The sequence below is a fragment of the Misgurnus anguillicaudatus genome, chromosome 14 (assembly GCF_027580225.2).
Source record: "Misgurnus anguillicaudatus chromosome 14, ASM2758022v2, whole genome shotgun sequence".
Taxonomy (NCBI): Eukaryota; Metazoa; Chordata; class Actinopteri; order Cypriniformes; family Cobitidae; genus Misgurnus; species Misgurnus anguillicaudatus.
In genome coordinates this window covers 5,105,490-5,122,492 of record NC_073350.2, presented here as the reverse complement: position 1 = coordinate 5,122,492, position 17,003 = coordinate 5,105,490, and the positions used below count along the sequence as shown (strand labels likewise).

Here is a 17,003-nt window from a genome sequence, read left to right as displayed (position 1 = left end):
TGACCTCCTAGACACCGTTGCATCAGTCTCTGAAACGTTGCGGGAGCGTTGCAAAGACCAAAGGGCATCCGGTCCCACTCGAAAAGGCCGAATGGGGTCGTAAAGGGGGTCTTCTCTCAGTCCCCTTCTTCGACTTGCACCTGCCAGTAGCCACTGGCCAAGTCTAGCGTGGAGTACCAAGCTGATTTAGTCAAGCTTGCCAAGGAGTCTTCGATGCGGGGCAGGGGGAATGCATCTTTCTTAGTCACCGAGTTCAGCTTCCTATAGTCCACGCAGAACCTCCACGCCCCTGTCTTCTTTTGGACCAGTACTATAGGGGCCGCCCACGGGCTACTGCTCTCTCGGACAACACCTTGTTCCAACATACCTTGTAATAATGTCCGCACTTCGGTGTACAACGTGAGGGGTATCGGGCGATACCGCTCCCGACTCGGCCCAGCCTCTCCCGTAGGGATGCTGTGCTTTACCACTGTGGTGCACCCATAGTCTTCATCATGGGTAACAAAGACATGCTGCCATTTCCTGAGGAGTTCTTGTAGCTTCTCAGCTTGTGCAGGCTCCAGGTTTTCTCCTTGTAAAGAGTCTCCCACCAAGTGGCCAGGCATTCTCTTCTCTGTCGTCTTAGACGCTGCCTCTGCCTGGGTCAAGGCCACTTCGACCACTGCGGGACGTACCTGACGGAAGCTCACATCGTCCCCGTCCCGCACCTGGTGGCTCTCCACGGTCGTCACCTTTATCAGACTTTGGTGTTTGTGTAGGTGTACTGCATAGGGGTTCTCATTACAGACCTTCACTGGCACTCTTCCTCGTTGAACCACCGCCAGTCCTCGAGCCACTCCCACTTGCATACAATCTCCATGGGGTTCAACTAATACCCAGCCCTTGGGCATCTGGTGTCGTTGGGGGACTCTGGCCCACACTATGGCTTCGCTCCTGGCTGGCACAGACAATGCAAAACGACATGCTACTCGCCCGACTTCCTCTCGATCTCCTTGGATCTTGGCCATCTGGACTCGGCGGCAGTCAGCCACAACACGATCCCAGCCAAATCGCTCGGCCCTCTGTATTTTATGAACGGGCCTAGCCCGAAATAGCTCCTCCCAACACTCCGAGAGGACATTTATACCGACGAGGGCCCTGTGGTTGCCGAGACAGTGATCCTGCACAATGATGACTCCTTTTTGTGCCACTCGTACCCCATAAATCTCCAAATCCGTGAGCCTATAGCCAATGTACGGGATCTCCAATCCATTCGCTCCCTTCAGGGTGAGCCAGGGGGCTTGAGTCTCATGCACGTTCCGTGTTCCAAACAACTCCTGGGACAAGCTTTCGGAAAACAGGGTAACTTGGGAACCGGTGTTGACCAGGCACTGAATCGTAACGCCGCACACCTGAACCTCCACTGTTGGGCTAAGCCCGATTATCCTGTTCCTGGACTCTTCTCCTTTAGACGGGTCACTTAAGGGGGCCCCGACCACATGACCCACTGTGGCCGGTTGTCCTAAAAACCCCCCTCCGAAGCTCTTCAGGGGCCACACTCTCGACTAATATGGCCCGAAGTCCCGCAGCGGTTGCAAATCGGCTTCCCCTGCTCATCCCACTCGAACCGGGGCTGATTTGGCTGGTAGGGCCGTCTCACTGAGTCTCGGCCACGTTCGGAATACACACGTTCTCGGGCAGCGGGCCCGTCTTCTCTCCTGCCGTGTCCCGAGCGTAACTCTCCTACTAACGTCTTCGACAGCTCTGCTATCTGGTCTCGAACGTCTTTCAGAAGTTCCATCTTTAGGGCTTGTTTCCAATCTGTTACTTCTGGGGCCGCCGCTACAGGACCACTCACTGCTGCACACTCGGGGGCATCCTTTACCTCAGCCTGGTCAACTTCTAGAGCTATTGCTTCCTTTTTCAGGTCTTCAAACGTAAGTTCAGGGTCTCTTCGGAATTGTATCCTCAGGCTTTGACGTACGGGCCCCTCTTTCAACCCCAGCAAGAACTGATCCCTCAGCAGGGTCTCTTCGTCTCCTAACCCGTGATCTTGACGTTTCTGCAGACGGGTAAATTGCTCACGTAACTTTAATGCGTATGCTCTGATTGATTGACGGGGGCCTTGCTTATAGTTAAAGAATTGGGCTCGTAGGACGGCTACAGGGGTGGTGTCACCGTACTGGTCAGTGAGAAATTGAAAAATGGTCTGGGCGGTGGCTCGAACGGCTTCGGGGGCGGCCTGGACTTCACGTCGGGCTTCTCCTTCCAAGGAGTTTAGCACAAATTGCTGTTGCTGGATGGCACTCAGCCCCTGGAGGCCGGCCAGGTACTCGATCTGGGCTTTCCACTCGGATAGGCGTACTTCTGACTCTGTCCCGCCATACTTCTGTGCCCAGGGGTTTCCCAGGAATACGGGCATGACACAGGGTGGGGCCTCGGGCAACTCGTTGTCAGCCATTGGAGGGCCTTGGTCGCTCAACTCGAGGTGGAATACTGCCGACTACGCAAAAATCTGTCACAGGTCGGAGCGGACCCGAGATAGCTAAAGGGTCACGCCCCTTCCTAGTTTCCACCTCGAGGAGGTTCCCAAAGCCACCCCAATGACCAGACAAAACGAGTATACTACGTTTAAAACACAACTTTATTAAATATTTTAAAGCAAGGGGGGAAAGAGGAAGGGCAGTTTAAAACAGACTTCTTCTTCTCGTCTCCAGGGTCGTTACGAATGTGGAGCAGGGGCTAGGACTCCTTTCTAGGGCTTCCTTTCATCTGTGGCGCCCTCCGCTTCTCCTGGAGGCAGAACAGGGAGAACACAATTAATGGCTTGGTCCAGTACTTTAAACTACTTGCCTAATGCTCTCGCCTATCTCTCTCGCCCTTAGGTTCTCTCGGGTGGCCTTCGCTGGACACTTCCTGGCCAGCAAGGACGAGGCAGTGAGGAGGGGGTTTTCCACAATCCACAGAGGTGATTCCTGCCACAAGGCGGGGACAACTTGCTTTCCCCTCGGGGTCGTGCTGCAACAGGGGTAAGGTTAGCGACACAAAGGTAAGTATTCCCCAGAACTGAGGCCTTTCGTCTGTTCTTCAAAGTACTGCTGTAAGCCAGGGTAGGTTATGCACCACAAGGCAAGTTATTCACAAGGCTGGGACTGTTTGTTCCTCTTCAGGGCGAGGCTGTAAACACAGGTAGGTTTGTAAGCAAGGGTAGGTTATGCACCACAAGGCAAGTTATTCACAAGGCTGGGACTGTTCGTTCCTCTTCAGGGCGATGCTGTAAACACAGGTAGGTTTCACACCACAAAGGTAAGTTACTCACAAGACTGGGGCTTTTCGTTCTCTTCAGGGCGATTACTGGAGCAGAGGTAATGTACACGCCGCAGAGGTAAGTTATTCACACTACTGAGACTTTTCGTTCTTCTTCAGGGTAATGCTGTAAGCAAAGGTAGGTTATGCACCACAAAGGTAAGTTACTCACAAGACTGGGGCTTTTCGTTCTCTTCAGGGCGATTACTGGAGCAGAGGTAATGTACACGCCGCAGAGGTAAGTTATTCACACTACTGAGACTTTTCGTTCTTCTTCAGGGTAATGCTGTAAGCAAAGGTAGGTTATGCACCACAAAGGTAAGTTACTCACAAGACTGGGGCTTTTCGTTCTCTTCAGGGCGATTACTGGAGCAGAGGTAATGTACACGCCGCAGAGGTAAGTTATTCACACTACTGAGACTTTTCGTTCTCCTTCAGGGTAATGCTGTAAGCAAAGGTAGGTTATGCACCACAATGGTAAGTTACTCACAAGACTGGGGCTTTTCGTTCTCTTCAGGGCGTTTACTGGAGCAGAGGTAATGTACACGTCACAGAGGTAAGTTATTCACACTACTGAGACTCTTCGTTCTCCTTCAGGGTAATGCTGTAAGCCAAGGTAGGTTATGCACCACAAAGGTAAGTTACAAGATTTAGCTCACCCAACGCTCCTCCGGGCAGTGGACTTTCACAGTGACAGTTGTACACCGTGTACCTTCACCCGATGGGCCTCCAGGCGACAAAGGTACTCCCTAGTCTACCTGGGCTGCTTGGGTGTCGTGGGGACGTTGAGTCAGGCTGCGCGGAGCCGAACGCTTCCCTGGCTCCCCCTCCTTTCCGGTTTCAGGGGTCCTGAGCTGGGGCGAACCCTCGACGAGGCTCCGCACACAGATGGTTCTTCTAGGCAGATCTGTTCACAATAATGACCTTCGGTCCATACGGTGCACATCAACCACTACTCACTCTGACCTCCAGCTAAGCTTCACCACTGCCTGCTCTCGGGATCGGCGCGGGCTCTCGCTAGCACACGGGGAATCCTAATTTTAGTTGCCTTCTCTCATGTGATCCAGGCCTCAACGTGCTGTTACCTCTTCACGACTTGTACTGGGCCAAGGGCGGCTTCAGTCACTATAAGCACAGCATCACACAGCAAGCTTTAGTGTACACACACAATGAAAGTCACAACTCACCCACAGCACTCTGCACACACTTCACGTGAATTATGGACTTGGCCAGCTAGACCCAGACCCCTCGTGAGGCTGGTTGGGCGTTGTTCTTGTCACAGAGAGAAAATGGCACGTAGATATAGTCGACGGACCCCTATATGCTCCTCGTTACACTCTCGGCTCACCCACGTTTCTCTCGCCAGTGGGGCCAGAACTCTGCTGGTTAGACTCACAGCACAGGTTAAATGTATATACCCGCTAGCAATTTTCTCAATGTGTTACATTCGGTTACTCACATATATTGAGGATGCTTTACCGGCTGGTCCCCTCGCTCGTGCTCCACCGTTCATCCACAGCTCGCCCACGTTTCCTTCCGTAGTGGGGCCGGCAGTGTTGGGAAAGTTCACTTTCTAGATGAACTAGTTCAGTTCACAAATTTTAAAATGAACTAGTTCAGTTCATAGTTTATATTTCCAAATTTTGAACTAGTTCACAGTTCCAAAAATAATCAAATTTATAGTTCTTTTTCCCCATATTATTATTATTTTTAAATATTGCCATTATAGCCCATATAGAACCACAGACAGGAATTATTTTATCAGTTTTAACACTGAAGCTAAATGCGTAAGATTTCATCTTCATATCCAATTTTAAACCCTTATCCAACCAGGGTTTAGGAGCATTGACTGTCTTTTAATTTTTGTATTTGCTTGCACATACCTTGAAAGGCTAACCGGGTGCTTCAAGGGGGTTTTCCGGGCGAGAAGCGCTGCGAGGCGTTGCGTGTCGCAGGTATTGCACACCGCACGTGCACGTTAAATAGCGTGAGCTTAGTCAAAGTCTATTTCAAGATCCAGAATATGCGTAAGCAGCCTTTGTTAATCGTTAACGATTTAAGACAAATATGATGTTATTTAATGTTAAACTATGCGAGTGGCGTGGCAGGGATTTGGGTAGCAGCGTCCAGTCAGTGTTGTTTTGATGACGTATGCAGCCTGGTGGCAGTGTTGTCAGATTGGGTGTTTTTTCCGCTACACATTAAGGCCTGTTTACAGTGTGTTTTAGACGGGTTTTCGCCTGGAAGACTATAGAAATCTGGCACCCTACTGAATGACGTTAAGTGAGAGAACGTGCCGTTTACAAGCCCCAGAATGAACGAGTTCACCTTGCATTCATCAGGCAGTAATACAGTACGTTCAGTTCACGTTCGCCCAAAATATGAACTAGTTCATGAACTTTAGTTCAATGAACTCGTTCAGGCACAACACTGGGGGCCGCAACTCTTCAACGCACTCACAACACACGCCAGGTAACTCGTCTTCTGCTACTCACGCTTCGTTGTTGACACACTGCCGGTCTTCTCTTCCTATACCAGCTCTTCCGTTGTCCTCGATCTTCAGAAGCGCCAGCTCTGGTGAGTAATCCTCAGAATGTTTGCATAAGTCAACACATCCTTACGCCAATATATATAAGTTCCTTGTATTCAGCCCAGTCAAAAGTAATTCGCCAAATATTCCCTTCACCCAGTCGCCTTCAACCTCTTTCCTTCTATTGAGAACGCGAACAGGCTTTCGTTGTCTTCCCCAAGGGATCGGTGTGGACCAAACACACACAGGTCTGCAAAGCAGCAACAAAGCACACAAAAAGCACACAGTTTGCGTTTCCAAAGCTCCTTTTGTACTCTGCTCCTCCTTCTCGATGTCCTATCAGCAATCGCTGTCTTTATTACTCACACCTGCGCTCAATACGACATGATTTGCTCTTCGGGGAAACCCCGGAAGTCCGGTGTTTGCAGTAGTCTTCCGGGTGGAAACCATCATTGGGCGGAACCGATCTTCCCTACTTTTGGTTCCGCCCCCACAAAGACGTCACTCCATGACACATACACCATCAGAGCTACCATTAAAAAGTTAAAGTGTGTAGTGGTAAACATGACACCATGAAACTAAATTGAAAGCATCTACTGGGTGATACATGGGTTCATGGAGTGAGAATCATTTCATGAAGTGGATATTTAGCTTCTCTCAAAAGGATTTTTTCGATTGCCACAAGCAGCTCTGCCCCGGCTTTTGCCATCCACAAAGGTTCCACCGAGATTTGAACTCGGATCACTGGATTCAAAGTCCAGAGTGCTAACCATTACACCAGGGAACCTGCAAACAACCAAGCTCTACTTGACCCAACATTGTAAAGTTCCAACCCATGCACCCTCAGAGCTACCATTAAAAAGTTGAAGTGTGGAGTGCTAAACATGACACCATGAAACTAAATTAAAAGCATCTACTGGGTGACACATGGGTTCATGGAAGGAGAATCATTTCATGAAGTGGATATTTAGCTTCTCTCAAAAGGATCTTTCCATTGCCACAAGCAGCTCTGCCCCAGCTTTTGCCATCCACAAAGGTTCCACCGAGATTTGAACACGGATCACTGGATTCAAAGTCCAGAGTGCTAACCATTACACCAGGGAACCTGCATTCAAACAAGCTCTACTTTACCCAAAATTGTAAAGTTCCAACCCATACACCATGAGAGCTACCTTTAAAAAGTTAAAGTGTGGAGTGCTAAACACGACACCATGAAACCAAATTTAAGTCATCTACTGGGTGACAAAGGGGTTCATGGAGTGAGAATCATTTCATGAAGTGGATATTTAGCTTCTCTCAAAAGGATATTTTCGATTGTCACGAGCAGCTCTGCACCGGCTTTTGCCAACCACAAAGGTTCCACCGAGACTTGAACTCGGATCACTGGATACAAAGTCCGGAATGTAGACCATTACAACATACACTAAACAAGGCACCATGCAACGCTCTGGAAGCCATTTAATGAGTGACACATTTACTGAAGCGAGACTCATTTAATAAGGTGGCTTTGGTGTTTTTCAAAGGGATCTTTACCACTGCCAAAAACTAGAAATAGCTCTGCACCAGCTTTTGCAAATTGATTAGTTCCACCAAGTTTTGAACCCGGATCACTGGAGTCAAGCAACAGAGTTCTGCTTCACGCAAAAGCAATGGCCTCCAACATTAAAGTTTTTTTGCAGGAGGGTTCCAAATTGTGGCTTAAACGCCTTCGTATATCTCGAAAACGTTTACTAGCTGTGGGAGAAAACCACCCAATGTCCAGGACAGCACAAGCATGTAACAACAAACAACGAGAACGGGATTCAAACCCACGCGTGCAGAGCACAATGGATTAGCAGTCCAATGGCGTAAACACTCGGCCACCTCGCAACATCAACTGTTCTCAGAACCGCTAACTTTGGTCATTACGCTTTTCCTAACTGACCAGCAAATACATGGCAGCTTGTGTCAAGTTAATTCAACTGTTGAGGTAATGAAACGCTATCTTTTAGAAAACGTTAATTTCAGCCTAATAGAAGGTAAAGGCGAGAACTGTGGATTAGCAATCCATCGCATTAGACATGTTTGGAAATCATAAAAAGGACTGACCTTTAAATGATAGTTTTTTTTTTCAAAATTGTTTTCAACAGATTTCAACATGAAACAGGCAAAAACCATTCAAGACTTTACATAAAGGGAACAAGAGCCCAATTGCTGGGTAGTGTAGTCGGAACCTCAATAACCCTCACCCGCTGTAATTTAAACTCTCACAAACCGACGATCAGGTTCACAAACTGATTTAACTGTTCATGTAATTAAATCAATGTGGCTTAAACCCTTTCACATCTCTAACAAAGCATTTATTTCAGAGAAACCGAGAACCTTTCGTGTGTGCGGTGAGCGTGTTACCCACTACACCACAAAAACCTGCTCATTTGGATTCTTCTGTTGTTTTGATTGATTCGGCCACACATTTTCTCTCTGTGGAACACACCCCTAGCGGTCGTTCAAAGGAACCGCACATACTCTATGAGAAAGGCGAAGCATTTGCTGGGAGGTAATGCATGTATGTTTCTTCTGAAACAGGCAAACAGCCATGCACTTCTGTGTTTGGGTGTCTCGCGTGTTAATTTCAGACGTGAAGTGTGAGCAGTCAAGTCGCAGCTCGCCGATCTGAACCTTTAGTGTGAGCATACAGTTCGTGAGCTATGGGTTGACATGGCATGGAATTTACTTGTTCAGTGTACGTTGGCAATTAGCCACAATTGTGCTGAAATCCCACAGTGTATGTCCGGCTTTAGCATTACAACCGTGGTGAGCAACGTCGGCCCTGTAATGCTGCAGTCCTGCAGATTTTATTTCCAGCCCTGATAAAACCTAGTTTTGTAGTTTTCAGCCGACCCTTTAGACCTTAATTAGCCACAAAGCTACGATAAGAGCTGAATATAAATTCTGCAGGAATGATGTTGCCTACACCTGCATTAGAAGGTTCCAGGACTAACTTTGCGTCAGAAACATTAGCACGCTGAACTACCGCAAGAAGCTGCAAACATATGGGCTTTTTCTAAGGGGGCACCCGGATTTGAACCAGGGACCTCTAGATCTGTAGTCAAATGCTCTACCACTGAGCTATACCCACGTAAAACCAACACCACGCTGTATGGTGCGCCGGGTTTGAATACACAATCCTTCTACATGCAGGCCTATGATGTTATTAAATATCAGACTTTCTATTTCTTATACATTTGCCCACATGAACTAAGTCTTTATATTGAATATAGCTTACTTTAGAAAGTATAAAGACATCAAAACTATTAAACCACACAAATGTAAGTATTGATCCTATGCACTGACACAGGATGCAAATGTGAAAAACTATATAGTAACCAAAGCATGTTGTTTTGGTAAAACAGAGATTTGTGTGCTTTATAATATGTGGTCTCATCAAACATCTTTGTAGAAGTCATTATTTTACCAAAAAGTCATTTTAAAATTCAGTGTCTTTTATAGCTGTCATGCATAAAGCATCGGACTGAGGTGGGAGCTCAGAGCTTTGTTAATCCTGCAAGTCTGGATACAGATGTACAAAACAAACACAGCATTATATTATCTTAACATTGTCTTTAAACTTAGTATTTTTTCTCCATCGTTTTAAATCAGAATACTCCTAAACACAATTGACTGATGTCACTTGTAAACATAATAGCAGTCTTAATCTTGTTAATATTTCGGTGGTAGTATATTAATGACATGAATCCTTTGCTGACACTCACACATCTGTGTAGTATTGAATCATTCTGATAGCCCCACTTTCATTGTGGGGTGGTTTCCCAGACAGGGCTTACACTAGTCCCAGACTAAGATGCATGTTTGAGCTGCCTTAATTTAAAAGCCTCTTGTATTGACATATCTTAACATATATCATTGCCAAAAAGTTTGTTTGTAAAATCGACTTAAATTTCCCACTATAACTAAGGCCTAGTCTTGGATTAATCTAAACCCTGTCCTGAGTGTTTAACTCTTCAGAGGACTAAAGGGCTCTGGTTACTGAAGCTAAGGGTCGCCTTTATTGATCCACAGTAACCTTATAGCACTACACTTCACTAATACTATTTTGGTATCCCATTTGGCTTGAAGAAATCTAAAAATAGAGCTTCTATATAAGTCACATGTAGTCAACATCAGCATCTTTAACTAATGCAGTTTTTTAGCTCTCAACTACATGAAATCCACCTTTTTAATGAGTTAAGTTTTTCATAATTTGCTTTTATTTAAATTTAAATTCCTTTCAAGTTGTAGCTCATCAAATACTTCAAATGCCAGCTGTGCACTCAGCAAATAACTCCTCACTCTTAGACCTGTATGGCATGGACTAAACTAAATCTAAAATGCAGTTTTACTTAGATATTGGGGTGGTTTTCCAGTCAGGGCTTATCCTAGTCCCAGACTAAACTACATGTTTGAGCTGCCTAATTTAAAAACTTTTTATACTGACGTATCTTAACATATATCAGCGCCATTGTTTTGTCTCAAGGTGACCACCAGTATTTTCTGTAAGGTATGTTTGTAAAAACTAATGTTCTAATATAACTAAGGCTTAATCCTGGATTAATCTAAACCCTGCCCGAGAAACTGCCCCATTATGTTTCTATATTGCTATTTTTCCAAAGACTTAAACAAACCCAACTGTATTTCAAAAACTCTTAAACAAAATATTTAGATTAAAATATATAAAGGCATAAATACTACAAACAGGAATTGCAACAGATCAGTGGCTTTTAATAGGTTTGCTCTATTTATGTTTGGTATTACAGGGAATGTCTGGAACTGAAACTGATCCCAGCTTGTAAAAAAACAGTCCCATTTAGAAGGGTTTCTAATTTGACAGTCACTTTCACAGAGGGATAAGGGTGCCAGAAAACTTATTTCAGAACTTTTGTTTTCGATAAATATGCAATTCATACTGCATTTATGTGGCAAGACCAGTTATACTTTTAATGCAAGTAAACGCTGATTTTATATATATTTTATGAATTTGCATTAAAAATATGTAGACACCATTCAAACAAACTCGGAGAGGCAACAGATTTTATAAACTTGCAAATAGAAAATGTGATCCAAAATAATACTTGTGTGTATGCAGGAAGAAAACTTTTTATAAGTAAAATATGGCAAACTCAGAAAAGAAACTTGAGACTTTACACCCCTTCCTCCTCCAGTTTTATTGATAGTTTAAAATTACATTTCTATGTCCTAGAACTTCAGTTGCATTTACCTTCCGACTTAAAAACTGAGTACAAGCAAATGATAGTATTTTTTCCAGAGTAGTCTAAGTGATATTGTACAAAAATAACATTTTGATTTCTGTGAAAACATTCACCTTTCTACGGACTCCAAATATGTTTCATGATTTTTTTTCCTTTTATTGTTATTTTATTGAAGTTTTCACCTTGGGTAGAACGACCAAAACTCCATTGCAATCTTGGGATGTTTAACTAAGTTTTCAACATCATAGCTGCTGTAAACGGTCAAACAGCCAGTTTTTCACAAATGAGATCATTTTCTGAAACTGTTATTACGCGACGTTTCCAGAATATGCTTTATATTACAGGTTACGTTTTTCTCCACATAGCTGCGTACTGCTGGTTCGGCCTGGATAGACCTGACTGTAATGTGTCCCGTGCTGCTGTATCAGGTCAATCACACGTAGGCTAACTCAGTCTCGTTGATAAAACAAAAACGCAAATCATTCAGAAGCGAACGCCTCCTTGATTTGTACGGTTCATTTTAAACCGCTTTTTTTCCGATCTCTCCGAGGCTACGTTCCACGAGTCTCTAGAGGCCTACCCCACAAACGCTCTTCCCACTCAACTCACACATCCCTGCTCACCAGTGGCATGGAAAGGGGGTTCTTTAACAAAGCATTATACATAACACCTCTACCAAACTAAACATAAACATTTTTTTTGTATTAAATGCAGAAAGTGGAAAGTTTTTTTCCACCCCTTTCCTCCTTTAACATGTCAAGAGCTCACTGGCCTGGGAATAGCCTCTATCTGCCAACCGTTGGCCAGTGAAGAGGATTCAGAGAAAATAATACAACCATCAATCAGAAAAAGGAGGGGCGAACAAGGAGACGGGATTAAGCGGTGGCCTCGATGGTGCACTCTTTCGCCACGTGGCCAGATTTTCCGCAGTTGTAGCAGTTGACCTCGCTCGCCTTGCTGCACTGCACGGCAACATGACCGATCTCACCGCACCTGTACGGGTCAAACAGGCACATCAATGTTTCACGCTGGACATTTGTTTCTGTAAAACTCTATTATCTGGAGTTCAAACTTACAGACGCGGTTAACCTACCTGTAGCACTTGACTTTCTCGCAGCCTTTCTGAATGTGTCCAAAGCCTCCACATGAGTAACACTTCTGCTCATTGGCATGGTCACAATCACGGGCCATGTGGCCGGCCTTGCCACAGTTGTAGCAGACTTGCTCCCTCTCCTTCTTGGGTTCCTTGCAATCCCTTGAGATGTGGCCACTCCTGCCACAGTTGTAGCATGCTGAAAAACATTCGCAGAGAATCCCTTAAATGCCTTTTCAGGTTATATTTTAAAAAAATCGATGAATAAGCAAAAGCAAAATAAATAAATAACAACATATCAAGGCACACCAATGTATCATTTATCTTCAGAAAGTTTATTCGCCCCTTACCATCCTCAGTCCTCTCACAATCTCTTGCAACGTGTCCTGGTTCCCCGCAGCGATAGCAGAAAAGATCTAGATAGAGATCAAACAAACATCTGTCATATCAACTTGACACTCATAAATTTAGTTCATAGCAAACATGTAACATCTTACCCTTTCCCCTGCCGCGGCCCTTGCCACGTCCACGCCCAGCATTCGGACAGTTCTTGATCCAGTGGCCTGTACGGCCGCAACCAAAACACTCGTTGCTGCTCATAGCCTCTGACTGCACCCTACGACTGAAGCAAACTTCAATGAAAAAGACAGAAATCAGCTGGCACGGCATTCGTAGCAATAAGCCGCCATACAGATGGCATACATAGGGCAAAGAGTTGCAGTAACAGTCCAAGTCATTCTTGTTTTGACTTCACAGTTATGTCGGATATTTAATGAACACACAAACCTAAAGGGTGGTGCTCGTAAGAATGAGCTATATAATGCAAACTCTTATGGCCTGTGGGTCAAACTCTATACCAATTCAACTTGAACACCTGGTTAAAGGGATAGTTCACTTTAAAAATGAAAATTCTGTCATTGTTTACTCATCCTCATGTTGGAGTAAACATGTATGAATCTTTTTCTGATGAACACAAAAGAAGATATTTTGATAAATAATGGTAAACACACAGCAGACAGTGACCATTGACTTCCACAGTAGGAAAAAAATATTTTTGAAGTATTGTGATAAATGATGAAGAAAATATTTTGATAAATGATAGTAAGCACACAGTTGACAGTACCCATTAAATTCCATCATATTTTTTATTCCTACTATGGAAGTCAATGGTCACTATCCTCTGCGTGTTCACCATCATCTCTCAAAACATCCTCTTTAGTGTTAATCAGAAAAAAGAAATTCATACAGGTTTAGAACAACATGACAGAATTTACATTTTAATGTGAACTATAGTTCAACAAAAACATGCATGAAATACTAAGCTAGATAGTAAAACATTCCCAACAAAAGTCAAATGAGTACATTTGACTGAACAGCTGTTGGACAAACAAGTCTTTCAGTTTGCAAACCAGTTTCTCGACTACGTATCTATTTTTACAGCACATGTCCAAGCACCTGGCACACTTATCCACGAACACGTATTCACACATGGTTGTGGACTAACTAGTAAGCTGCCCAACTAACTTAAACACCATTACTGGACAAGTTTTGTGCATGTGCAGTAATACTTAAAAGTCGCCTCTAGGTAGGCACCCTAAACTGTGACACAACTATTATCCATGTATCAATCCACCATACGACAGTTTCTACAGGCTGCACGTGTCTAAATCTGTCCGCGCTAACAAACTACTGTAATGGGGTCATCGCTTTAGGATCTGTACATAGGCGCAGAGATAAAATACAAAAATAAGATGATCTTGTGATATGAAAACCTGATGAAGATCAGCAGTAGTCTTCAGGTCTGAAAGATCCTGGCCTTTCCACTCACCCGGTCCATCACGCTGGTTCCCAAAGACCCTCTCTGACCATTAGGGAGACCATCCAGTCCCACGACGCCATTATATCTATCCTTCAGCTACGTGCATGTGCTCGGACTTTAACTGCATTCGCTAATGTCAAAAAATTCGCCATTGAAATACTGCGATCACTCGGTGAGATCGCGTGACTTTCCCGCTCGCAGCCTGTCGCAGTAGGCCAAAGTGCGCCGTCAGAAAACCTCACTCGTGCGCCTTTCTGAACCGATTAAACCCCAACGCTTCGTCTGAAATTCACATGTCTGGCATTTAAAGAGAGCGGAAACACTCTCCGACACCGTGGCGATGTCACCATACCGTATGCATCGTGTTAAATGTCGTGTTTTCGTCCTTTATGGGAACTCACCTCGGCGACGTGACTCGTTGCTGTTTATTTTCGGTTCCTCCTCTATGCGCTGCGCCACACGCGGTTTGCGCACGGCACGCTCATGGCCGACTCCTCTGGCCCCGCCCACCGCGCTTTGCGCACGGCCCGCTTGTTCTGCAAACACTACAGATCATCATACAGCACATTCATCATTGACAGACGGACATACACAACCAGCTGTTGGACGCTTTTGTCATACTTCAGTTACAATGTATAGCCGACATGCATACATATGGTTTCATTTCCATTTCAGATCGGGTGGGTTATGCGATGCCATTTTCAGACAGATAGACGCAGGCCAATCCTTATTATTTATAGTTATTATTTCAATTCTCATACAAAAACATACACAGAGATTAGACTGCATAAACAATGCAAGAACAACTTTATTTAAGCTGAATGAAGGTAAATAGCCGTTATCGTAATGGCAAAAACTTTTTAGTTGCTTAGCCACTCAACTAAATAATTCATGTTTGGTTGTGTGTCTGCCAGGAGCTTGTGTGTAGATTTGTAATAAATAATATATGGATTTTCATCCATTACTGGGGTTTATAACTGACCAACATTTATTAAAGTTTATTTATGTAAATCTTCGCAATTTTGCAATTTTCTATGATTTTAAATTGTGTATCTCGCTCTCTTTCTCTCTCTCACACGCACGCACGCACCCACGCACGCACAGACACACACACAGTTATATAATTAGACAATGTGCAGTGAAATGAAATCTGCCAAACTGTACAATTCACAACAAAACCAATATTTAAACCAAAAACTGAGGGCAGAGCGAATGGAATTGGGGACAGAGAAAGAGAGAGAGAGAGAGAGAGAGAGAGAGAGAGAGAGAGAGAGAGAGAGAGAGAGAGAGAGAGAGAGATACTGTTGTGTTGGAGGCTTTTATCGAGGAGTCAGTTTACAGATGGGACAGAATATTCCAGCATCTCTCTCAGAATCAATACATTCAGAGCTGTGATCATTGCTCACTGTTAAGGTAGTTTGTATATTTAGAGCTATTCAGCCCTGTGTGTATGTGTAATGCAATTGTCTCAGTAAAATACATATAATTGAGATTTTCTATTTTTTCATTTGTAAATGGCACAGTTAATACAGAATGACTTTATCAATTGAAGAATGTTATAAACGGAAATATTAATTTGTGTTTGAATCTAAGATCAATAGCCAACATGTAGAAAGGTAACCCATCACAAACTTTCTGCAACTGCCCGGTGAAGTAACATTTCACAGCAGGTATTAAGAGTTGTTTTGTTAGACTTGTACTGTTTTCAGCTGATGCAAGCTTGAGGGAATACCTTAAATCTGTGCCACAAGGTCCTGCGCTGTGTTCTCTCCGCCTCTATCTCTATGAGAGCTGAGTGCATTTGAGATGCCCTGGGATTTATACAGAGAAGACTTGCCACTAAGCTGCAGCTCTATAGCTGCCCCAAATGCCCCAGATGTGCCATAGTTATTACATTTTTGCACTATAGGATTATTATCCTGAATTCATTTATAATTATTTGTTTCTTACTGCACTAAGAAAATGGGTGTGAAGAAAAGCTATCAAATTCAGCATGTGTTGGTTTCATAGTGGGATTAATCGAATGAACATGGATGAATTTCCCTGGCCTTCAAGATTCAGGTAGGCATAATAGACTTATAAATGTGTTACATTACTACCATCTTTTAAGCTTATTTGAACACAATATAATGATTATATTTTAGTCATTACACGCTAAAAGAGATTGCAATGATGGTGGTAGGCTAAACAGATAGGCTTTCAAGCTGTGGAGGTCATCTGTATATGATTTCTGGATTTAAAAAAGTAATTAGAGATAACATTGTGTTGGATTATGATCTGTTTGTATTCCAATGGTTCTAAAATGTTCAATTGTGCTATTACAAACAGAGTAACTGGAGAGTACATAATACAAATCTTAAAATACTGTGCTTGCTTATATGGCCAAGTGAGGGCACTGTTTATTCAGACAAAATATAATGTAGTATTTTTCGGTTGTTTAGCTATTGCAAAGAGTAATAAATATAACAAAAATACTATTATTAAAGTACTATTAAAATACTGGTTGACATCACATTAAACGCATTTACCTGAATCAACTAAACAATTGGAATTTAAAGACCAATATCTTGCTAACCAAACTGACTTTTCTTTCAGATAATAAAAACGGGCTGTATAATAATTGTAAGGTTTTTCAAAGCAACACATCGGCACTGACTGACGTCATAAAATAGCAAATGAGGCAAAACATGAGGTTTATTGGCATGACAAAAATGTGTATTGCCAAAGCATTTGCAGCTGTGCTGCATATACAAAATGTGCAAATACAAGTAAAAATAAGTGTTATGTAGTGTAGAATTAAAAGTAAAATAGCAATAAGCTAATTAAAAAAGAGTAGGAACAAAAAGCTAAACAGAATTAAATGGTTAAATAACAGAATGCCAACGCATTTGCAGCTGGGCTGCATACAAATACAAAGTCAGCAAATAAAAAGATAAAAAGGTAAGATGTATAGTGAAGAGAGAGGAATAAAGAAATTGTAAAAAATAGATAAGCAAACACACCAAAACCAAAATCACCCATATTGGTTAA

The 17,003-nt window shown here is 43.6% G+C and overlaps 2 protein-coding genes and 3 non-coding genes across 8 annotated transcripts in view; 1 reads left to right on the top strand and 4 right to left on the bottom strand.

Annotated features, from left to right (window-relative positions):
* Nucleotides 1-6,530: 6,530 nt before the first annotated feature.
* trnaq-uug (transfer RNA glutamine (anticodon UUG)) lies at nucleotides 6,531-6,602 on the bottom strand. Its single transcript has one exon. It is a non-coding gene; the product is annotated as a tRNA-Gln (tRNA).
* Nucleotides 6,603-6,849: 247 nt separating this feature from the next.
* Nucleotides 6,850-6,921, bottom strand: trnaq-uug (transfer RNA glutamine (anticodon UUG)). The gene has a single exon. It is a non-coding gene; the product is annotated as a tRNA-Gln (tRNA).
* Nucleotides 6,922-8,861: 1,940 nt separating this feature from the next.
* Nucleotides 8,862-8,933, bottom strand: trnac-gca (transfer RNA cysteine (anticodon GCA)). The gene has a single exon. It is a non-coding gene; the product is annotated as a tRNA-Cys (tRNA).
* A 2,286-nt stretch (nucleotides 8,934-11,219) lies between these two features.
* cnbpb (CCHC-type zinc finger, nucleic acid binding protein b) lies at nucleotides 11,220-14,517 on the bottom strand. Its single transcript, XM_055183764.2, has 5 exons — nucleotides 14,375-14,517; nucleotides 12,652-12,776; nucleotides 12,505-12,570; nucleotides 12,155-12,353; nucleotides 11,220-12,054 (listed from the first exon to the last, which is right to left on the bottom strand). The coding sequence occupies exons 2-5, from the start codon at nucleotides 12,752-12,754 to the stop codon at nucleotides 11,937-11,939; spliced, it is 486 nt and encodes a 161-aa protein (XP_055039739.1). The 5' UTR covers nucleotides 12,755-12,776; nucleotides 14,375-14,517; the 3' UTR covers nucleotides 11,220-11,936.
* Nucleotides 14,518-16,009: 1,492 nt separating this feature from the next.
* Nucleotides 16,010-17,003, top strand: part of raf1b (Raf-1 proto-oncogene, serine/threonine kinase b) — a 33,052-nt gene continuing 32,058 nt past the window's right edge. For 3 of the 4 annotated variants that reach the window (XM_055183749.2, XM_055183747.2, XM_055183748.2), the window contains exon 1: nucleotides 16,010-16,034. The gene's annotated coding sequence lies outside the window, so the exon portion shown is untranslated. The remainder of the gene's footprint in view (nucleotides 16,035-17,003) is intronic. The other variant, XM_055183746.2, reaches the window with a different exon arrangement.